This window comes from Hirundo rustica, chromosome 1 (genome assembly GCF_015227805.2).
Source record: "Hirundo rustica isolate bHirRus1 chromosome 1, bHirRus1.pri.v3, whole genome shotgun sequence".
NCBI classification, from domain to species: domain Eukaryota; kingdom Metazoa; phylum Chordata; class Aves; order Passeriformes; family Hirundinidae; genus Hirundo; species Hirundo rustica.
This window is the reverse complement of record NC_053450.1, coordinates 62584487-62608997: the sequence shown is the minus strand read 5'-3', so window position 1 is coordinate 62608997 and position 24511 is coordinate 62584487. Positions and strand designations below refer to the sequence as shown.

General features: G+C 38.4%; 1 protein-coding gene across 1 annotated transcript in view; it reads left to right on the top strand.

The window, feature by feature from the left end:
* The window catches only part of CTNNAL1 (catenin alpha like 1), a 57954-nt gene that overhangs the window by 20894 nt on the left and 12549 nt on the right, over positions 1 to 24511 (top strand). The window contains exons 2-11 of the mRNA XM_040056520.2: positions 457 to 646; positions 6764 to 6951; positions 11729 to 11848; positions 13664 to 13753; positions 14055 to 14225; positions 15222 to 15422; positions 17265 to 17351; positions 20360 to 20518; positions 21972 to 22064; positions 22367 to 22517. Of these exons, the coding sequence (XP_039912454.1) occupies positions 457 to 646; positions 6764 to 6951; positions 11729 to 11848; positions 13664 to 13753; positions 14055 to 14225; positions 15222 to 15422; positions 17265 to 17351; positions 20360 to 20518; positions 21972 to 22064; positions 22367 to 22517 (1450 nt within the window). The remainder of the gene's footprint in view (positions 1 to 456; positions 647 to 6763; positions 6952 to 11728; positions 11849 to 13663; positions 13754 to 14054; positions 14226 to 15221; positions 15423 to 17264; positions 17352 to 20359; positions 20519 to 21971; positions 22065 to 22366; positions 22518 to 24511) is intronic.

Sequence of the window (24511 nt, the reverse complement as noted above, 5' to 3'; positions counted from 1 at the left end):
AGAAAAACCAAGTCAGGAGTTCAAAATAGGAATGTGCTCACAAATTGTCTTACTGATGACTTGTATCTAAATGGCAACCTTTTTCTAAAATCTGGGAAACATGTAACTGAGGATGTGTAAGTTATGAGTATGGTGGATATTGTAATGGGGGAAGGGCTCTGTGCGTAGTGTAAAAGGCTGTTGAGACCCAGGACAGCTTATTTTAATACTGCAAATGGAAGTGGAATAAAAATAAAAATCCCTCTTTTCATCTGAGATAAAGTGAGCAGATGAGCAACCTTAAGTACACTTCATTTTTTTTCCGTTCTTTGAGAAGTTAAATGATACCTCATGACACAGCACAAAACTAAATTTTTTTAGTGAAGTACTGTAAAAACCTATTAATGAGTTAAATTCAAAACTTGCCTTTAGTATTAAAGTTAAAATGTTCTAATAAATAATTCTTCTTGTTTGCAGATAACTACTCTTATTAATCACAAGGATAAACCAAAGCGCTCCGACAAGACTCTGCAAGCAATCCAGCGAGTGGGCCAAGCCGTTAACCTGGCAGTCGGGAGGTTTGTTACTGTGGGTGAAGCCATAGCCAACGAAAACCATGAATTAAAGGAGGAAATGAGCGTTGCTTGCATCGAGGCAAGGAGAGCAGGTATGTAGTTACTCATGAAATTGTACTCGTGCCATTTTTGGCACACTATCTTTAGTGTCAGGCATCATGTAAGAACTTTATTATTTAATTGCTTAACCTTCCTCTGCTGGTTCATTCAAGGCCTGATCTGTTACCTGATTTTGTCACTTACTTAAATTACTGTCATCTTACGAATAGGGAATGGAATTGTGTGCTGGCTTGGATTTTTATAGGATCATTTGCCACAAGGAATTACCTGACTGCTCTTTTTTTATGATGTTACTACAGACAAAGAGCAGAGTGTTGGGAATACAACTTTAGAGTTTATTGCTGCCAAATTAAAACAGTGGAGTATTTTAATTTATTTGAGTGTTATGCTATTGAGGTCATTGCATTCCAAATCTCAGTGTCTGAATGAAGGTCAGTGTCAACCCATATTTCATCAGGACTCGGTAAGATGACTCACATCAGTCATCTGATGACTCCCCTCAGTAGAATGAGAATCGTATTGTGCTTGCCTTTTTGCTGGATTCAAGTTTTGTTGCAAACTTGCTGTGTGTGTGAATTGGATGTGAATGGATGTGAAGTGTGGATAATTGAGTTGCCTGCTGTCACTCTCCTTCCCCCAGAAGACTCTGCCTAGATGAATAGGGGGTTGCGTTCTCTGATGTTGTAAGAAAATGTCAGTGTTGTGCTAGAAATTACTTTCCTAGATACTAAATACTATTCCTTGCGTAATATTTCAGTGGCCCTCAGTAAATGCATATTCTTAGACCTGCAGTGGAGGCTTCAAGATGGCATCTAGTAGAATGTTCCTTTTGATGTTAGTGGGGTGAGGTTTTGTTTTTTCTTTCAAATACTTTTGGATTGTGGGAAATTCTACTTGAAGCTTTCCCAGTTTGAGCAGGTGATTGAAACTGCAAGTGTGAGAGTCATTCTGCTTGCTGTGGCTTCAGAGAGACAATCTTGAGCTTCTGTTGTGGGGACAAATAAATGACCCTTCAACAGCCCTTCAACACTAATATCTTGATTACTGCAGGATGGAGCAGTATTCTACTCCAAAATGTGGGTGACTGTACTTGAAACTGATCTCTTAAGTTAGAAAGGGGGCTTGGGCGGGTGTTTGGTTTTTATCTTTGAAGTGACCTCAGAGTCCTCAAAGCTTGTCTTTGCTGTTCTAACTGGGGTACATCTTGTTGAATTGCTGTTCAAGCCTTGGACTTTGCAGATGCAGTTTATACTATTATTTGTGATTAAACAAAAAAAGAAGCTTAGAAATCAGGCATGGTGCTGTAAGAAATCCTCTGAAAATCCCTCAACAATGAGTCACAATGTCTAGAAACATGCTGATGATGAATGATTGTACTTGTGATTTGAAGGACTGTTCTGGATAAACTTTAGACTGAAAATTCCGAGTTGCTCCAGTAAACTTGGCTGCAAACAGAAATGTCCTAATTTAAAAAACATTCCATTTGTTATGTGAAGCACGTGTTTTCTCTTCAGAGATCCAAGTAAAATGCTGACAAGCCAAAATTGCCAAAGTTCACATCGATAATCTCAGCTGATGGAAGAGCTGAATCTCTTTCTTGACTTGCCAGTTATGCTGTGGTTAAGTACTTTTTTTCTCCCTATCACTGTATGCAGGAGGAGCTCAGAACCTAAAAATAGCCTGCAGTACTTCATCCCAGCGAAAGACTATAGTTCTTTTGCATTGTAAGTTTTATTTCCTGTTATGCAGTAATAGCCTCAGTCTAGAGGATTGAAGATATGGGCTGTTTACATTTGTCAGCCTCACGTTTGCTTTGGCGTGGCTCAGCTGTTCTCTGCCTTTGAGATCTAACTGACGACTTACATGGGAAATTCAGTATAGCAAACGTTTGCTCCTGGTTATTTGTTTGATGGCGGGTTTTTTGTGCCAGTATTAGCTCTGTGGACTGTTCAGTGTTGGACAAAGTAACATAGTCCTTTGAGCAGATAAATTCTTATGGATAAATGTCATCTGAACTCAGTTTCTGAACATGGTTACTCAAGTGCCATTTTTGATAACTTTGGTGTTCCCAAGCAAGCAAAAAAAAAATGTCCAGGACAATTACAGCCGAGAATATTGACCCATATTAAGGAACCCTGTGTTCTGAGGGCATAGGCAGCCGAAAGCCTTTGCTCTTTAGGGCAGGGAATCTAGTAGAGCTGTTCATACTTCTTTTTAGGCAATAAATTAGATTGGGTCTCAGAAATTGAGATTTTGTTTGGCATAAAAGATAGATTTCAACACAAAAGGATTTAGAACATTAAGCATCTCAATTTCTGAGAAAAGTAGGGAGTCTTTAAATCAATTGCATATCCTGCAGAGGTTTTGAAGGATGACAGATGTTGTATCTGTCTTTAAGGGTATAATCAGTGATCTGAAGTGTTTTAGACTTGTTATGACTATTTTCTTGTAATAAACCTTGTAATTTGATTGACTCAAAATAGAATCCTAAAACACTGCAGAGGGTCATGTAGCAGATTTTTTGTGTAACATTATTCTTGCACTGTATCAATGTTTACAATGGCAGTATAGTAGTGGAATGTAACTTAAAGAAGCACATTTTAGATGCCCATCTGTGACTTTTTTTTGTCTCTTTTTTTCTCTCTTAAACTAGGAAAGACTGGCTAATTTAAAGGAGAAAGCACATGTCATGAATAAGTGTCATAGCTTTTCCAGTGTTCTCTGCCAGTTGAGTACATAGCCCTAAAGGAAGACATGGAGTAAAATAAAAGCAATAAATAATTCTCTACTATTTTTTTTTTGCTTTGGGTTTTAGTACAGAGAGGGCTAAATTAAGAAGGCTGAAAAATTGAAATTTTAATGGATAAATGGAATCACAGACTAACTGAAGTTGTAAGGGACATTTTAACTCCCAAGAATGGAGATCATACAGTTTCATGTACACTTTTCATTTCTTACTTCTTTCTTGTGCCCTTACTCAAGGGTGTTTGACCACCTTTACTGTGGCAAAAGTATTTTCTTTTATCTTGTTTCTTGCCTCTTGTTTCATCAGCATACATACTGGTATCACTCTTTCTGTGTCTCTCCATACCTGCCCACTCAGGGGATAGATGTAGAGCGCAGAAAGCTCTGCAATTGGGCTTCTTTTCTTGGGGCAGAATAAACTTCCCCCCCTTCATGCTCTCCCCTTATGTCACTGGCTCCACTATGTCAGCTGAGGTGGGTGCTGAGGAGCCCAGAAGTGGGCATGGTACTCCAAATGCCTCACAAGTGCCAAAATGAAGGGAAGAACCATTTCTGCTGCCTTCCAGGTGCAGCTGGCCATTACTGCTGACTCCTGTTCAACTCTTTGTTGGCCCCCCATGTCTTTCCCCTGTTAACATCTGATCTCAGCATGTAGGGCTGAGTGATGTTATCCTGGCTCAGATGTGGTATTCACTGCCCTCGTTGGACTTCACAGATGTTCTATCAGATCATTTTTTTTCAGCCTGTTCCTCTGTCTAGCAGCCCTGCCCTCCACAGTATCAGACACTCACCCACTTTAGTATTGTTCACACACTTGCTAAACATGCTGTGTCATCACCCAGGGAATAGTTTGGATGACTTCTGTCCGTCTCAGAGGAACGCCGCTGGAAGTTGGCTGCCCCATGAACTTTGTACCCATTATCAGCATCCCCAAGCCCAACAGTCAGGTTCATTTTCTACCCACCTCTTTGTTCACTTAGTTCATATCCCTTGATGAAATTATAAGGCAACTATGGGAGATCATGGCAGGGGCTATGCTGAAGCACAGCATCCATTAGTTCCTTTTCCTTTTTTTAAAAACAGTGTCATCTCATCGTAGAAAACATTCAGATCAATAAGGGACTATTCACCCTGGCAGGTCTGTGCTGGCTTTTCCTGATTGCCTTTTTCTGCTTAAGGTGGTAACGTCTTCCAAGATTATTTTAGTGGTAATCCTGGAGGCTGGTGTGAGGCTGACTGGCCCACAATTGCCTGAATTTTTCTTGTTAACCTTCTTTGAGATGGATGTGACAGCTGTCTTTCTATCAAAGGAAATACCACTCAATTGTCATAATCTCTCAGTCATGATAGGAGAATTACAGTGACACCAAACCATTTCTTTGACATGCTCAGATATATTTTATGGACTGGTGTACACACAGCTGGGTATAGCTTCCCTAGCTCCATCTCTAGCCTAACAGGTCTTGTTCCTAGTAGCTTACTCCCAGGGTAATTCCTGCTCCTGTAGTTGCAGATCTGTAGGCTGAAAAGGAAGGCTCCATTCTGTTACCAGAAGTGTTGAGTTTCTATGGAGCTTTTGACAGGCAGATGTTGCAGGTGTTTCAGAGTTCTCTGATAACTCTTTATATGACTAGCTGCTTCACCTATGACTTGATTCATGCTCAAGAAGGTAAATCCCATAGCATAAGAAATGGGATAATGGTGTGCATCTTTTCTTGGTTACCAAAATAACTTTTCATCTGTTTTAATTGTTCTCTATGTATTTCTACAGCATTTTACGTTGTCACAGATACTGTGAAGTCAAAGAAATAGATAAGTCTGCTGACAAAGGTGAACAGGTAGAGACTGGAGAGAAGTGAAATGAATTGGACTGTGGGGAAGGCAATGCCCAGTGTGTTTCACTATCAAATGATCTCGTTACTGACTGGAGATTTGCCCTACATCTTCATGGGAGTGCATCTGGCTGCCCCCTCACTCTTTGAACTGTAGCTGTACTTTTAAAACTTCTCTTGCTTCTATCAATTTTCAAGGCCTTCAGCTGTGGACCTCAATGTCTCAGACTGTACTATAGTACAGTATATTGGAGTGACTCTCTGATTATTTGGAGCATAGCTTTTGTGGCCTGGCCTAGTCCCAGCAAATGTACTGCAAGTTCCTTTCCATAGCGCAATACTATTTCGGCACCTTAAGAACCCAAGGGATTATGATTATCAGAGGAGAGAAGCACTATGAAATGTGGAGCTCTATGGTTTGAAGGACTGTTAGACTTTCTTTGTTCTATAGCATGTGGTATTTCTGGAGTACCAGAATAATGCAGGTTCTTCAAGTGAGAGCACTGGCTTTATCAGGCTTTAGGAGTATTTTGCCTGTTTAGGTGAATTACCTTCATTGAAGTTTTGGAGATGAGTCATAGGGAATTTGTTCAAATCTCCTAGATTTTATCTTTAAGGACCATCTATAGGTCAGCTGTAGATTGATCATCCTGTCTTGCATGCTAACAAAAATCATGTCTCAGAGCTTGCTTGAGCTCAGTCTCCCGGCAGCCCTTCTCTGGTTACAGACTGGCAAATTGCTCTGTCTTTTCCCGTGTTGCACTACTATCCTAGAGTACTCCAGAAGATTCACTTGGATAGGGTCTGTGTTTCTTTCTCAGATAAGGAAATCCATCAGCTGCAGCGGATGTAGAGTTTTACCTGCATTAAAAAAAAAAAAAAAAAAAAGGTCAATTAAGCCTATTTAACTAAATGCAAGTTGAACAAAAAGATAGTGATGAACGGAAAACCAGCAATTCTTTGCCTTTTTTTCCTCTCCTCTCTCTTGACAGTGCCCTGTTTAGTGGCTTTGAATGTAAGTTCAGTAGTCTCACTATAATGCTTCAGTCCTATAAATTGTAAAGTTAGTGTTTGGAATCTCTTTATTATTCATGCCTGGAGACTTCTACAGGAATAGGAAACCCATAAATTATGGGAATGCTAATTGAAATTTGGAAAGTGGTGGGGAATTTGTAGTTCTTTCTTCCTTACTGCATCCCACTCTTTCAGTGGATTGATGCTGCAAGTGTGGACACTGGTTTGACTTTTGCTATTAAAATCAGAAAAATGCCTCCCATGAATGTTTTCTCCCTCCTCACTCCCTAATTCCACCTATCACTCCCCCCTCAAATAGCTGTAGATTACTGTAAGAAAATTAGTGTGTGTCACGGATGGAAGAATAAGGTAGTAGTGAATAGTAATCCACGTTTAAATATGGATAGGGTGCCACCAACAGTCAGTCGAAGGAAGTGAAGTGAAATAAAAATTGTCTGAAATTCTTATCCCTCAAAGGTAAAAGTTAAGAATGCTTAATAGCCCAGCATTTTTCTTCTAAGTATGGAAAGTAATTTTATTTATTTTTTTTCCTTCTAGGTGAAACAATTGCACAACTTACAGATGTGGCAAGCTTGGATCATCCAGAATCTGATAGCCACATAACAATCTTTACGGACAAAACGGGTGTTGTAAAAGCTGCAAGGATGTTGCTTTCTTCTGTCACAAAGGTGCTGGTGTTAGCAGACAGAATTGTTATTAAGCAAATTATAACTTCCAGGAATAAGGTATAGTAGCTTCTTTTCTGTTTTGTTTAACTGATAGCTGTAATCAGTGCAAAAGAGTGGTGGTAAAAGTGATATTGTCATTGTCTCTCTCTAGGAATTATCAGATTATGAGATAAAAATGAATGTCTTGTACATGTTTACTTACCAAGTATCTGAAAGGGGAGGGCTCTTAAGTCAGTAGCATTAAAATAACAATTTTCAGTGATTCTGCATTTTATGTCACCCACATTGCTTTATTCACTCATTATGCTGGAGAACATGCTGTGTTACTGCTTATTTAACTTTAAATTTGCTGTGAGGTGAAAAGTGTGTCTGTTGGTAGAATGGTCAATAAATCTACTTGCTAATGACAGGATGTCATTAATTATGTTAATGACAGGATGTCAGGATCAAGACAAGGAGAGCATTGTGGCATCTAAGCAAAAAACTGTGAGGAATGCACATAAAAGTCTGTGCCAGTGAAGTGAGGTTTACTGGTTAAAAGGTTTGTGTGCAGTTTAACTTAGGTCTTGAAACTTAGGATGAGACTACTTGGTTGGTTTAAATATTGTATGAAGGCCCATTTAACCTCAAACGTAATCTATTTCATGCAGTACAGACTTCACTGTCTTGCCTGTAGTATATTCTTCCATTTTTTTCTTCACAATGGGCTAAAACAAAAATAGAAAATCCTATGTTTGAAAAATGAGAACCTCATAAGGCCTGGAGTTTTCCATTAATTTTGAGCTTGTAATCCAGAGCAGTGCCCTTCTTTCCACTTTTAACTCCTCATGCTGTCTCTATTCCTTTGTCCCAGTTTACTTTCCAGACCTGCTGGTCTATATTTTGCATCACCTAGATCCAAGACACTTAGTTCAGTCCAGGATTCAAAGGCATTAGACTTGGCAGCACTGATCTGCTGTCTTTGTGCTCATTTCTTCTCCCAGGGGTCGATTCAGTTGGCAGCAGTTTTGTCAATATTGGTTCGCTGAAGTCCCTTGCAGCTTTGGTCTTCTTTTGCACTGAAGACCAGAATGGTGCATTTCATACCTTTTGCTGCTTTTCTGCTGTCGTCTGCAGCCATGCAGTAAATCCTAATTAATTTACCTTTCCAGAAGTGCTGGGTTTGGGCTGTGGAGCAACTGTGCAAATGCACGTATCATCAAAGGATAAGGAGGGATATATCCTTTCAGGAGCAGGCTAGGTTTCTGATAATTTTAAATACATATGAAAATACTGTCATATATACACCAGTGTGAATATAGTAAGCATAGGTGCAGCATTTAATTTTGAAAACATTTCAAGCAATCTTGTAGTCCAGAGTACATGTATCTGACTGACTACCATAGGCATAGAATCCTAGGATATCCTGAGTTGGAAGGGACCCAAGTCCAACTCTTGGCCCTGCACAGGATACCCCGAGAGTCACACCATGTGCCCAAGAGCATTGTCCAAATGCTTCTTGAACTCTGGCAGACTGGTGCTGTGACCACTCCTCTGGGGAGCTTGTTCCAGTGCCCAGCCACCCTCTAGGTGAAGAACCTTTTCCTGATACCCAATCTAAACCTCCCCAGATAAAACTTCAGGCTATTCCCTCAGGTCCTGTCACTTGTCCTGTCACAGAGCAGAGATCAGTGCCTGCCCCTCCTCTTCCCCTCCCAAGGAAGTTGTGACTGCAATGAGGTCTCCCCTCAGTCTCCCCCAGGCTGGACAGACCGAGTGACTTCAGCTCCTCCTCATGTGGCTTCCCCTCAAGGCCCTTTGCCATCTTCATAGCCCTCCTCTGGACACTCTCTAATGGTTTAATGTCCCTCTTACAGTGTGGCACCCAGAACTGCCCCCAGCACTCGAGGTGAGGCCGCCCCAGTGCAGAGCAGAGCAGAGCAGGACAATCCCCTCCCCTGCCCGGCTGGCCAAGCTGGGCCTGATTCACCCCAAGACACAGCTAGTCTTTGATCTCCTGGTTTTATTGTATTCTCCTTTCTGTGCATAGTGCACATGTTTGGGGAAGTCTGATTTTGTCTGTGGTACCAGCAGAACAGTTCACATCCCCAGGACCAAATTAAACAAATGATGGTGTCTTATAAAGGCCTAATATTTATATATACCCTAGTTTTTGTAGAGTGCACTCCTGAGAAGGGTGTCAGACACTGCTATGATGGATAGCAAGGAGGTGTTTCCTATAGGGGACACTGTGGTAGAGGGATAATGTGGGCAGGGATTTAAGAAGTGCACACAAATACTCTGAGACAGTGTGGTGTAATATGGCAAGGAGGATGGAATGGTAGGAAGAGGATGATCAGTACTGCCAACTGGAGAAGATTCTGGCTTCTTGAAATGCGTCACTGTTCCAGAAGATCTCAGTTCCATTTTTATCTTAGAGACTGAATGCTCAATGTTAAACTTCTATTGCCTTTTTTTTTTCCCCCCTATTTCTGAACACCTTTTTTTTTCATTGTCGCAGTCTTCCTCATGCGAATAGAGTCAATCAAGGGCAAGGGAGAGAAAAACAGATGCGTGGTTGGGCATCCAATTCCTCAGATAAATGAAGTGATTGAGGTCTTCCAGAATGGTGATCTCTTCTGGAATCCAGCCTCTGGCTGATGGTCTCCAGTGATCCTGTTCCTGCTTCCACATTCTTTGCTCCATATAGGCTGTCCTTGTGTTCTTGGATTGTATACATATTCTTCCATACCTGCCCACATTTTTCCTACCTTACAAAATCAGTTTCCTTGTCCATCAGACTTAGTCACTGCATCAGTGAGCTTAAGGTTTCGCTCTACTCACTGTCACCAGTCAAGTTAGGAGAGCCAGAACACTAAGCAGGGAAGTGACAGATAGTGAGGGAGTTGCTGCTCTGTTCATTTTGGATCAAAATATGGATGTGCCCTGAAGTGATATCGGCCTACACCTGCTGTCTTCAAGGCGGCATTCATCCTGCAGCAGTAGCTGTGCAATACCTAGTGCTAATTTAGATGTTAATAAAAGCTTAAAATCTTAAGGTTTTTTTACATTTTTAACCTTTTAATTAAAAAATATATGTCTTCATTACTATTTGCATATTTCTTGTTGAAAAAGTTTTAAAATGAAAAATTATGAAGACATCACGGGTATTTTGCATTGTATCAGCATCTTGAATAAGCTTTAGACAAATTTAGAGCTGTCTATAGTTTTTCAGAATGTCAGCTCTGCCTGGGATGTCTAGAATTATTCAATGTAATGGAAATGCATGTGCTTTCACTGAAATTTTTATTTGACAAGAAATTTGTTATGATGGAGACACAGAAAACTAACAGTCGTTTGCAACCAAGGTAATACTCATAAAAGTACTCCATTTGCTGAAACCCAGAATGGTTGAGTATCATTAGTGTTTCTTTTCATCTGTTTTTAGAAGAGAAAGTTGGACCTTAGCTTGTACGTTTTTCTCTTTTATCCACATTTAGTTTTCTACATCCTCACTTTCCCAGTCCTATGGTTCTTTCCTTCTTCCACTCTCATACTGCTAATTTTCACATCTTTATGCATCTTCCTTCCAAGTCCTTCATACTCCAGCCTTTCTCATGTATCAACACCTCAGTCAGGAAAACTTTTGTTTCTGCAGCCCTTGTGGAACTGTCTGCCCAACATAATGTGGTCAAACAGATGCTGCAGTCTTAATACTGCTTGATAAAGCAGGGAATTCCACAGCAGTCACAGGGTTTAGTGGGACAATTGTTTTTCTTCAGTTACAACTGAGATTGAGCAGCTGCTCTGCCACAAACAAATGGGTGCTTCTAGGAGAGTTTGCCAGGGTTGCAGGGAAAGGGGAATTTGTCACAATCAGGAGTGTACACTGCTTTTGTAGTTGGGGGGAAGATACTTTTGGCATAGAAAAGGGAAAATCAGGGGAAGTTTTTCTCTTTCAGGTGCAGTCTGTTAAATTTTCATGCACTATCTTATCTCCAGTCTGAAAGACAATACGGAACTGCTTTGAGTGTTTTCCCTTCTGAAGATATTTACTGCATTTGGAAAATCACTTTGAGATTAGCAAGTATATGTCTAACCTGAAAAAAACAGATATTAATTTCTGTTGCAATCATAATGTGGTGCCTTCACGGGGTACCTTCAGTAATCAGTAATTTATAAGCTCTATGATAGTCTTTGCTGGAAGTTAAAAAAAAAATGCTGATTTTACATGCTTTAATGTATCTTGAGTAAGAGCTTTATACAGCTTGGGCATATTTAGTTCTTTGTTTTATATGCAACTAATAAAAATCTCCAGAGTTACAGTAGGTTGTTAAGGAAAGTATAAAACTATGTATTCACTTATTTCTAGCTTTTTTGTTCAGTTTTGTTGAATTCTGTTGGTTTTTTTTTAATATGCAGAGCCACTGAAACACGTCTGTGCACCTGTGATTTTAGGTTTTGAAAAAGTTAGGCGTCTGAAATAGAGAGTTACAACACAGGGATATAACATGGGGATATAATCTGCATTGTTACTGTCATATTAAATTTAAAACCATGTTTTTTCCTGAATCTGGAAGCTGAATCCATTAATACTTTACTCTTAATACTGTGAAGAGCAAGAAAAATGCTTTTTTGGGGACTGACAACAAATTACTCAATTTGAATGAAGCATGATAATTATCTTGCATTTAATTTCTGGCTGTTGAGTGCCTAAATGCTTAAATGGTAACAAAATATGTACATTTTAAACTACGCACTTAGAAGTGTCCGCAAATAATAGTACTCCTAATTCAATGATAATGGTTTTTGTTCAGCATCTTGATAATCTACAGTGTTTTCCCTTTTCTTGCAGGTTCTTGCAACAATGGACCAACTAGAAAAAGTCAGTAGCTTCCAGGAGTTTGTACAAATATTCAGCCAGTTTGGAAATGAAATGGTGGAGTTTGCCCATTTGACTGGAGATCGGCAAAATGTAAGTGTTAGTAAAAGGTTGTGAGAGATGTTGTGCAGTATCATCCTCATCTTATTATCAGGAAGGTATGGGTTCTTCTGGGATGATAAAAGGAAACAAAACAATTGCTGGTGTCCTGTCTCTGGAGCCTGGCCTCTCCTTGCTCCACTGAAAACGTGTCTTTTGATTTTAATGCTCAGCCTTGGAAATATGGCTGCATTGTTTGCCCTGCATATCTTCCAGAAGCCTGGGTGTGTGTTATTTGCATTGTCTTTTGGCTTCAGTCACTGTCTTCTGGCTCTGACTTTTCTGGCTCATTACTCTGGTAGAGTTCGTCTGTTGTTACTTGACAGAAATATTTGATGTTTGCGTGTAGTGAAAGAATGCCATTATTTTATAAAACTTCAAACAGATACTAATAAAGCATCTGCTTGATGGCTTGTTAGGGTTTGGATTTAATTATTATTATTATGGAGTATTTTTCGAGGTTTAGGTCAAAACCTTCTTACGTTAAGACAATGACTTTTAGTTCTCACATGCAGCTACTCTTTCAAAGGATTACATTCATACCAGAAGCTTTCTTCCCACTGCTTCCATGTAAATTAAGAGGTTTGCTGAGGCTTAAGACTTCTGCTGTGAGCTGTAGTTGCTTTCCCTTGATAATCCAATCCTCTGTTCAGAGCTAAACCAGGGTTTGATATAAATATACAGAGTCCCTAATATCCAGCAAAATTCAGAATTCAGTTTGTATAAACAAGCAGGCCAACATCATGTGAGTCCGTTTACTGTTAACGTATGCATCCTTGGTGTCAAAGAACCATTACTGGGAAAGCTACTTAAATTAAAGGAAATACCTGCTTAGAAGTTAACTCTCTTTTTTTCCCTTGAAGTATTTTTTCCCTGAAGCAGCTGTTCTTTTGAAAGGGAAACATGCATTGTTAGAAAGTTGTAGTCTTTTCAGCTCCGTTGGATTTTCAGCGTTAAGTGGTCTTCTGCTCTCCCCTACTTGGCTGTTTTGGAAATAATGCTGCATCACCACTTTTTCAATTGTGTCAAGACTTCCATGATATGCTCAGTTTACAGTGTGTAGACTATGTGGCACTACTAGTTTCATGGGGAGGAAACATCCCTCTTAGTATTTTTAAGTGTGCCATAAATTCTTGGGTGCTGTCGGATTTATCAAGTATTCATGTCTTGCCCTCTTCCCCCACATCCTGGTTTGGAGTCTAAACTCTTCTCTTTTGATATGCTTTGCTGCTGGTATAGTTCAGTTTTGCAGGTGTATCCATCTTTCTCTGGAAAGTTCTTGATAAGTTTCTGTACTCAAAGCAGAGAAATACAGAGGAATTGCTTTTTCAGCCTATTAAGACTTTTTTTATTACTGGTGTGTAGCAAATACAACACTCAAGCAGAAAAAAGACACAGTTACATTTCCTCCACTGCAGTACAATGAAAAGCTGGTGTTCTCTGTTTCTACCTTGACCTCCCCTCCATTTCAGAAAATTATTCTTGTTAGCTATTCTTTTCACCTAATTCTTCTGTTTTATGAATAATGCTTTATGATAAAGGTATTAAAATCAGCAACAGTTTACATAACATGCTCTGTATCTTAGAGATCTTCCTTCTTTGAAATCTGAATTGAATAGAGCCAAGAATAAATGCATAATTTAAAATGTCTGAAAAATAAGTTCTAGATCATGGGTTAGGCTGAAAATAGCAGTTGTCAGAAATTAGAAAGCTTTCTCATAACCCATTCACCTGCAAGAGCGATTCCTTTTTCCAGTTAATATTTTAGATACTGTGTAATGTTTGTGCCTTTTTTTGTGGTGTGTTTAGGATTTGAAGGATGAGAAGAAAAAGGCTAGAATGGCAGCATCTAGGGCTGTTCTTGAGAAGTGCACTATGATGCTCCTGACTGCTTCAAAGGTGAGTGAGTTTGTGCACCCTTACACAACTTGGCTAAATTACAAAGCATGGCATCTGCCAGGAGAGCCGAGAGTCCTCTCTCAGCCCCGCTTTAGATATCATGCTAAAGAAGAGTAAAAGTGTAAAGGATGAGGAAAGAAAATCTTTATATTCTGAGTCGGTGTGAATTTGACTTCAGTTTAACAGAAAGAATTCACCATATTCGAAACACATTCTTTAGACTTACCTTAGCAGGAAGCATTCATTTCAATACACTGCATGTGTACTCTGTCATAATAGTTACTCTGCTTTCTTTAAAAAGACTTGTCTGAGGCATCCAGACTGTGAATCTGCTCGTATTAACAAAGATGGAGTTTTTCATCGGATGAGACTAGCTTTGGAACAGGTAATCGAAATTGTAACTGACTCTAGACCAAATGGAGAAAATGAAATGGCCCCCATCAGCATATATTCTGGCATCAAAGAATTCAAGGTAAGAGTAGAAATAATATTGTTTTCTACAGCCAGTAAAGTACCTCTTAACTAGGGTATGAGGGGAAAAAAAATGTGGTATTAGATTTCAGATCATGGAGCTGCATCTCTTCAGCAGCGTTGACTTAAACAACTGTCCCAAAATGGTAAAGAATCTATCAAGAGCTGACTATAATTTAACAGTTATTGCCAGAATACATCTCTCCTGAATCAGTATGCATTCAGAACTCTAACATTTTGTTGAGGTGATGCATTAACATTGAATAAACTGAAGTATCAGGATCTGATCAGACCTTTATTAAAACAGTTGTCTGAGAATTCTTGCTTTGTGAGTGTTAGTGTTTTTAAAACTGCACACAAAAATATTCATACAAACATTAAAAAGAGCAAACTGTCATTCAAAAGAAATGTTCCGAATTGAAATTGTATCCTGTAGCTCAGTGGACTTTTTTCCCTCATACAGGCTTTTCTAAATTTCATACTCCATTAAGAACAGTTAATGAGCAACCGTGGCTTACTGCTTTTGAGCCTGTCCCTTGATTCAATTTATTTGTTTATCTATTTCCTCTCTTTAAATTTCAACTGAAATTCTTTGAGAATGCCTCAAAGTATTCAATTTGCTGCATACGTATTTTTAGAAAACTATTCAAAATGGATTACATGGATGTGGAAGGATCAAACAAAATTGGAGCACATATTTAATTTCTGAAACTTACTGAACTTAGAAACTTTCTATTGACAGCAGTAGAACAATGATGTATTTGCTGTTATTCCTGATAAGGGGCTAGTAAACTGATGATTGTATTATCACTTTTAAAAAACATCCCAAACCCCAAACTGCAGGTCTGGACACAAGCAAATTGTTGGATTACTTTGAAAATAAGGGAATAATTTTAAAAAGCACTAAGGAGAAAATAAAATGTAAAATTATGAATCTGCTTTCTGCAATTGTCTAAATCACATAAATTCTCAAGAAAATGATGTGCTTCTTTTTCAGAATAAGGTGGAAGGTCTCCGTGAGAATCTTTATTTTCTCTCAAAAGAGAACCTTTCAACAATGCTGGAAGTTATCCTGGAGCATACAGAAGACTTCACAGACTCTGCCTATACCAGTCATGAGCACAGAGAACACATTTTGGAGCTGTCTAAACAGGCTAAAATGGAACTAGAGCAGCTGGTTTCAGTGTGGATGCAAGCTGTAAGAGCTTTTTAGCAAAGTAAATCTTTTCACCTCTACTTTGAAAAGAAATTTTGAATGCAGTCTTTCTTCTGGTCTAGGAAGAGAGAACCGAGTATATTTGTCACAGTGGGAGCTGATCAAGGAAGCCACAGTTTGTTCTGTGCTTCTGCAGCTTCCATATGTTCTGTCCTCCCTGTACCCCAGTGGTATTACTTCATTGATTCTTTGATGGCTAAATTAGGCTACTGATGGTTAGTAGACTACTTTTAATGAAAATGTGAGTGGAAACAAGGCAGTGAACAGAAGCGTCATTGCACAGTCTTAAACAATGAAGTCTTCTGGTGGAGTAGTTCAGAGATTTCAATTGTCTTGATCCCATAGCAGAGTTTTCTTTCTTCTTTTCAATGGAATATTGGAAACAATAAAACTATGGGACAATGAAACATTGTAAAAATTGACCTTTTTTTTTTACTATTATGGAGAGAGAAGAGAAACAATAAAACAGGCTATTTTTGTTTGTCCTTTTTTGCATGATGTAAATGATAGTAGCTTTTCCAGAAGCATGTTAAGTCTGCCTCTATCATTTATCTTACTTGTTCCTCGAAAAAGATAGAGGATACATGCAAAAGGGGAAGTGAAAGAAGAGATGGAAAATTGTTTCTGGTTTTGATGGTGACTTGCTTTCAGTCTTGCTCCTGGGGATATGTATAGCATGAAGTCTTATCAGCACTCTGAAATACGGCAGATGTGTCCTGGTATAGGATATTTACTTAACTGAGTATATTTCTTAAGAGAAAACATTTTTGTTCCTTTTCTCCTCTTTGAATCAGGTACTGCAGTCACATGTTTTTACTGCAGTAGTGTTTGAAGGGCATATAAATCTTACTGATAATACAGAATATTGTTATGACAAACAAGACACATGTAGAATATTAATTGCATAGACTCCCTTTAACTATTGGAGCTAAAGCTGTGTTTAGCTTGGTGTTGGTGGCTACCCCTGGTAGGCAGCTGTGCAAACACTGCTCAGCAATAACTGACACCATGTTGTCAGCACTGCTTTTATCACATATCCAATGTAGCAGCATGCCACGTTTATAAAGAAAATGAATCTATCCCAGCCAAAACCAGGACACTTGGTTATTTCTAAGCTCTATTACTGGTGGAAAGTAATCACCTCTAAATAATTTATAGGCTACATTTCAAGAGATAGAAACAAGAGCCTAGTACAAGATTATGCATATATATGATCTGTGAAAATACTTGGGCATGCACATGTGTGCTTATGCATTAAGTATTTTCATTAATAAATAACCCAGCCTAGTTGTGACTAAAGACACAGTAACAGAAAAAATAGTAACAGCTCACTGAGGTGGATTTTTGGTTTCAGCTCAACAGCTTCATTGCAAAGTGAATGTTCTGAAGAATCATTTTATAATTCAATATAGAATATTTGGTATAAAATTTTAGGTACCGCTTTATTTTAAAAGGGTGTTTGTATTAAAATAATACCTTAAATGCTTGTTTTACTTTAGGATGATCAGGTAGAAGATTTCTGGCAGATGTCAAGGAAACCTTTTTCCAGAAAAAGGCTCAATGAGGTTTAAGAATAAATTCCTGTTGAACGCAAGCAGTCAATCAGATTGCATCACTATTGGTTTTAGATTGAATTTGTTGATAAATGTTTCTATTAAAGAATTTTTGAAGTAGAATATACACAGGCTGCACAAGTGAAAGTATTTACTCTAGAAAGAACAGGCTGTCTTCTAAAGCTTCTTGAGCTAATGACATAGGATGTGAAGGTGGGGTTTGCTGGGTTTTTTGTGTAATGTCTTGTTGGTTTCTTTCTTTTGTTTGTAGCAAAACCAAAAGACAAAGGATCTCATGGAAGACTTGGAAGTAGCCATTTTAAAAATGTGCCAGTGCATGAATGATCTTAAAAGAGAGGTAAGCAAAATAAAGCAAAAAGCTTGAATTTCTTATTTTTTGTATGTGAGGCTGTAAAATGGGAACTTGTGCCTAAGAAGACAGTCTGTTTATAGACAAGAGTAACCAAATCAGAATTACATCATGGAGCTAGCCACATCATCGTTGTCCTTACTGATTAGAAATCTGTTGGCTGCATAGACTCATTGCTAATCCACAAAAAATAAGTGTTTGGAAGGAAGTAAGTACTATGTGTGTAATCATTATTTTAAATGTAAGGGCAGACTTCCCTTGGGGATGCATATATCACTGTTTGTAAATACATTTTCTTCTGGTGTGCACCTAAATTAATGAACTATATTTGCAGTGTATTTGTATTTAACCTGTCCTATTGATTTCCTTAGTAGAAATATGTTATGACAGTGCCTTATACTCAGGACTTTTTTTCTCAGCAGTTGGCAGCTGTTTATTTGTCTGTGGTAAATCATTATTCTTTTCCTAAGTGCAACTATGCTGAGGTCAGCTTGCATACGCACATGGAATAGCTGCCTCATTTGCTACATGGGATGAACTGCACTTGCTGCTCAGGGTATTCACTCTTCCTATTAAGGATAGCATTGCTGCCTTGTCTGTTCCACAGAACTGACACACATACAGGATCTGGCTTCCGGCAGCTTCCTAAATATTTGCACATCATTCTGCTATCTTTTCAACTGCTTTAAATTGCTGTTCTTTTAAACAGATGGAGAAAGGAAGATTAAGAACAGTGAGAGTTTCAACACAGAGCAGTGCAAAGATACTAGAGGAGTGTGGTAAACTTGCTTAAGCTGAGCTGTCAGCTGCTGTAAATGGAAAACCTCTACTGCTGAGAAAATCGTGCTCCCCTTTTCTACCATAGGCAAAATGAGAAATTTTGTCCTCTGACTATAGTACCTGCAGCTGTCCTGAAGATTTGAACAGTGCTTTCCATCTGTTTCAGTTCAGTTGCACTTCTGCTGTTAGGCAGAGCATTGGACTCCAGAAAGTGGAGGATACCTAATTTTTGCACTTTGATTATGTGCTGGTTTGTAATTTGGTCACCATTATGGAGGAAATGGGTAGCAGAGCTTTTCCAAAGTGGCATTCACTTTGGAATGTGAGCACTTCACAGTGCTTTAATGATGAGATTATCCTGTTTGAGTAATGTTGTTCCCAGGTGCTGAATGAGGTGGAAGAGTTCCCACTCAAATTAGGATGTGATTATTTAATTGCATAGATCATCAAGCCACAAGTGGCTGGAATATGTTGTGTGAAAGAAAGGATTCATGCTCTTAGAAGGAAATTCAGAGAATGATGATGCTTTTGTAATTCTCTGTGTAGTGATTGAATTTATTCCAGAGTGAGTGGCCATGCTTCTGTACGTGGCTGAAGGCTCTCCTGTCAGTATGACTTGGGGTGCTGCAGTGTTATCAGTCAGCAACTAGGATTTCTACTGGTTAAATTCAAATATTGTGACTAATTAAAATGTTTTTGGTAGCCTGAGTGGTTGAGAACAAAAGACAGCCTTGTTAAAGTAGTTATCACCCATCTCTGTCTTTTTATAGAAGAAGCAGAAGTTGTATTCCTTTCTTGAGATGATTTTACTGCTAATGATCAGAGACAGCATTAAGTAGAAGTATATTTCTATTTTGGATCAGGATGAAAAGAATCTCTAATGAAAAGGTGATCTCTACGTAGTCTACATATAAATGAGATTTGCCAGTTTCTAGTCCACCATTACAAGCCTTTCAGATATTCTTTCTCCAGAGATGACTTAATTTCTGGGATTAGTGATTTGTGCTTATTTTTAAGGCCATGTGAGCAAGGTTATATAAATAGTTTATAACAGGTTGTCATAGCTGGTTTTTCCCACTCTAATTGCAGCAGGTTTCAAGGCAATAATTCAGTTGTCTTGCCTTTTGTGAAATTAAAAAACAAATCCAGAAGAAGTTAATTCTGGATGCACAGGAAGTACTGCCAGAGAAAAAGGTGTAAAAATGGAGTCCAGTGAATTAAAAACCCCAACATACCATTCCAGTAAACACTCTTCTTTACGGAGTGAGTTCCAAGCTCATTGCATTCATTAGAGCTGGAAGAATACTTCCTCTTGAACACCAAGTTTGTTCTGTAGTGTCTAGCAAAGTAAGTGCAGTATTACAAGACTTAAAATAGTCACATGAGCATACCCTGCTGTTTCTGGGGAGGTTGCTGTTTTGGTTTTACCAATGTTCCTAAGATGGGGCTGATTGCAGGGTGCAGGTAACCTAGTGGCTAGTTACTAGAATTAGCAGCAGCTGTCACTGATGGCTGTTGTCAGCCTGAGTCCTTCACAGCAGTTTCTGAGTATGTGTCTGGATTTAGGGATGTGTTTAAATGAGAAGCTTTTCCTTGCTTGTTGGAAGTGTAGGGAAATTGTTTGAGGCTTCTCAAACAAGGTGCTTTATACTTTCCTAAGGCTGTGTCACAAGCTAAGTATATTCAAGCTTTTCTTTGTGTTACTGATAATTCTAATTTCTAATATGTTATAAATTCAGTTTTGTGGGGGTTCAGTCTGATTCACACAGTTCAATGTGTGTTCTTTAAGAGAAGTGTAATGGCCATTGTGCATGCTGAACTTGATGACCCACAGATTGATGCAATTGGTTTTTCCCCAACTGTAACATAATCAGAAAGCAGCAGTGTGATAACTTCATAGCCTCATTTCACCCAGCTGGTCTTTTGTTTCTCCCCATATGTGGAGTTGATTTTTCTTGTTTGTGGGGGGAGTTTTTTTAGCTTTTTATTTTGGCTTTTTTTCTATTGTAGTGGACTTTATCTCTGTTCTTTGAATAGTAATTGAAGAAATAAAAACTCCAGATAATAGGCAAGCTGTATATGAGCTTTCATGGCAGTAAATTTTTTTTCTTCTTAAAAAAATTAAGCTGTCTCTTACTCTTGTTTGACTTGGTACTGGATAGACCTTTTTTTTTCCATTCCATGGATTATCTCTTCTTCTTTTAATGCCACTCAAGGTCCACAGTGCAGCAACATCTCTGGCAGCAGATCTTCTGAAATACCATACGGATCATATGGTTCTCAAAGCATTAAAAATCACAGGAGTAGAAGGAAATCTTGAAGCTGTAGCAGAATATACTTGCAAACTATCAGAGCAGAAAGAACAGCTTGTTGAGGTAAGTGCACAGATGCTTTCATTGTATAGGACACTTCGAAAATGAATGGCTGTATTTGCATCAATCTGTTCTTTAGGAAGGCTTTGGTCTGTGTTTTTGTAACTTTATTTTATTTTCCTAGCATGTTGTTGAATTTTATATTGTTCTTGTCAGGATCTGCCCCAGAGATGTCACTGTGGCATGCAAGTGTTGTAGAAGGGATTTACATTTGTGCCCAATTCTCCTCACGAATCTAGACTCAATCTGTTTGTAGACATTTGGCCGAAAATATTAATAAAAAAAGTAAGTTTCTAGATCCAAGAGGAAATGATAACCCATTTCTTTCAAGCAGCAGGCATCCAGCAATAGCTGAATCCAGGCATACAAGAATGCTGGAGCAACATGGTTAAATTTCTGGACACAGTGAGTTTGATTTTTTGAAGATCAGTCAAAAGGGCCACTGAAAATCTTCCTCCTTTATGAAAAAGCAGTGTGTGGAGGAGATGTCAGCCACGTGTACCTTGTTGCTCTTTCTCTCACAGACAGGCAGAGGTTCCTATGCCAGCAGGAGACATACAAATATAAATCACTTGATCTGAAATATGGTGATGCCAGAAGCTGCACTTGCATGGTATCTAATACTCATTTCTAAAAAATGATGATACATGGGGCTGGAACATTCCTCCCAGAAATATGAATATGCAGAAGCAGGACCCCTGAACTTCCAGGACTGGCAAAACAATGCTTTGAATTCTTAACTTCAGCGCTAATGCCCCCTTGATCTGTGGTGATTTAGTGTTCCAGGTAGACGCTAATTTTTTTTTTTCCAGGCATAACCACGAGGTTAAATAGTGCTTGTGTGTGAGACCTTACAGCATGTCTGATAACAGACAGTGCAATAAGTTTCATACATGCTGTCTCTGTCTTACAAATTCCTTTTGATCTAAAAACTTCTGTGCTCCTTCTCAACCCAAGGTTCACTCTTAATCTTCCTGAAAAAAAAAAAAAAAAAAAGAAACTGTATTACTCCCCTAAACTAATTTGATGCTGATTTGCTCAAAGATAATTCAGTCTCCTGGATCATGAAAGCAAAAATTTTCCACATGGTTGCTAATTGCTGAATAAGCCTGTTCTGCTAAAATTATTTATGCTACAGTTTTTCCAGGTTCTCTGTGTGTGTGTTTACGTTCAGTTTTATTCAGTCATAAATATGTGAGATCGTTTTTGTTCCACTTTAATACAGTTATTAAGACTTCCCTTTTTCTCAGTGGTTTTCCATCTTTCAAGTCAGGATTTAGCCTCATTTTTATTTTAATTCTCCCTGAGAAGCACCCAGCTGTACAGTCCGCAGTAAATTTTTGAAAGGGCAGTCAATAACTTGGTGTTTGTGTATATTTTTGTATGTGTACCTTTTCTCAGTACTACTAAATGTACATTTTTTACAACTATTTTTGTATCTTTTCCAATAATTCAGATGTGTCGCTTATTGAGACATGTGTCTGGAACTGAGCCCCTTGAGATTACTTGCATACATGCAGAAGATACCTTTCAGGTCACTGGCCCACAGGTATGTTCAGCTTTTAACTGGCCTCTTCTGCTACACATAAATCAAAAATTACTTGTGTGAATTTTTAGGAGGCCTATTGTTTACCTGTTCAAAGCATTCATTTCTAAGAAGGAATTTTTTTCTAATGCTGGGTGGTAGCTAAAAGAATGCACAAGAAAGATCAAGCCTGCAAATGTCAGATGAATACAGAGATGCAATAGTAGCAGTTTAATTTTATGTTTTGCCTGTGGAGGCATTTGTGAATTCATGTGGAACACTGTGTACTAGGACTTGCAATAGCAAACGCTTTGTTCTTTGTCCAGATAATTTCTGCTGCAGAAACCCTGGCATTACATCCATCTAGCAAAATCGCAAAAGAAAATCTTGAGGTGTTCTGCGAGGCCTGGGAGTCTCAACTGAGTGACATGTCTTTGTTGTTAAGAGAAATCAATGACGTGTTTGAAGGAAGAAGAGGTAAGAATGCTGTGCAGAAATAGAAAAATGTAACTTCAAATCTAAGAATTTTAAGTGTGTTTTAGGAAATTCAGTTTTCTTAAGAGTGGAGTGCAGTAAACAGTTCCACATCCCATGGGATCTAGGGAGTAATACACAAATATTTGGTTTGTATAGATGTCAAATCAGGCTGCTTATTGGTTTTTCAAATAAAAGCAGCAAAATATTTAAAGGCCTGATTTATGTAAGATTAGCTATGTTTGATTTTCTGCACTGGGATTAGTTCTAGCAAAATCAAATGGAACTGTTCAAAGGACACAAAAGAAGCTGTTAGACATAGCTCTTTGCCAGCAGTGTCCAAATACAAGGGGTGTAGGACTTTACCCCACCTTTTGTTTTATCTAGGACATATCATCAATTCATGACAGGCAAGCTACAACTTGAATTGTGATATGTTTAATTAATGTCCTGTATTTATGGAAAATACATATATACGTATGTATTCTATACTGTCAGTTGCCTTGTATTCACTTCATAATGTAGTGAATGTAGTTATTTGATTTTTAAACTGCTGTCCTTTCTCCTGGATGGAATTTCTGACGACTCTGCACAATCTTGGGATATTTTCTCTGGTTGGTAAGTTTATTGGTATTTGTACAACATGTAGAAGAAAAGCTTGCTGTCTTAAGGGAGAAAAAAAAAAAAAAAATCTGTGTCTACTTTTAGCATAGGGTAATTTACCTTTAAAATGGAAAGCATTTTGGTTTTAATTTTTATACCGCATAATTTTCTTTCAGATTATGTCTTTAGTGCAGCCTGTCATACTTCTTAGAGATAATGTGTTTGTTTCAGTCTTTTAAGGTATAATTGCATACAGATAGAATGTAATATATAATAATACTGAATGTCTTGTATTTTTAAGAAAATTGCTCAGGTTCAAAAGCTTAGATTTAGCTAAATACGGGCACTTAATTTTTTGTGTCCAAAATACAGAAAAAGTAAATCCTTATTCAGGTTAGATGACACTTTATCGATGATATGTTACTTTGTCTTGCTATTGAGACCTCTTTCATTTTCAGACTTTATTTTGTAGTTTAACTTTCTGTTTTTGATTTTTTGTGTAAGCAGTTCTTTACTGCCAGTATTTTGAGCACAGCAGCAACCAATCACGGGGTGTACTATCTTAAATTGTTGCTGCTGGTTGGTGAATGAGTGTGTGCCTGAGCCTCAAGACTTGTAAAAGGAAAACGTAGGTCGAAATTCTGAGTAGGTTTACAAGAATTGTGTGCACTGCAGGTTATTGGCAGTCCGAGACTTTTGAGGGAAACGTGATTGTTATCCCAGCTGTTCTTCTGCCTGGGTCTGGAATACCACATAAATATGTGCAGCAATCAGTTCATGCTCCTTTTCACTTTCAGCAGATCTTTGTTTGTTTGTTTTGGGAGCCAGGGTCATACTCTCTTTACTTAAAGAGAATATTTTATAAAATAAAACTTAAATTGTGGTATTATGCTACTATTAATGTGTTAGAATAAATTCAGGATCTTTAGGGCTGATGATGCAGTATCTGATTTTTTTCATATTCATACAATGGCCTAGCAAGGTTGAATGATAACCTTTTTATCTATTTATATCTATCTGTGTGGGTGCATACATATGGATATTACTGTATTTAAAAATAATAGGGTGAGAATCATGCAGCCACAGCAAAGCTTATCCTTGGCTCTCCAAACAAATTGTTCTTGATGTCAGATGCCCAGCCTCTTCTGTGGTTAATAACTTTCTCTTGGGGCTACTGGTGGCAGATACCACATTTTCCATAAGAGGTATTTTCCACTTTCTTTGAAGCATTATTTCACAAGGGCCTCCCAATGTCCTTGCTTGAAGGAGGGAAAGGAGAGTGGGTAGGTGTTGCTGAGCAGGTTGGAGGCCATCGTGAGTGATGCAGTGAGGACTTCTCTTGTTTGGCATAACCACACAAGTATGTTCTTGTTAGTGTCTTTCATTTCCTCAGT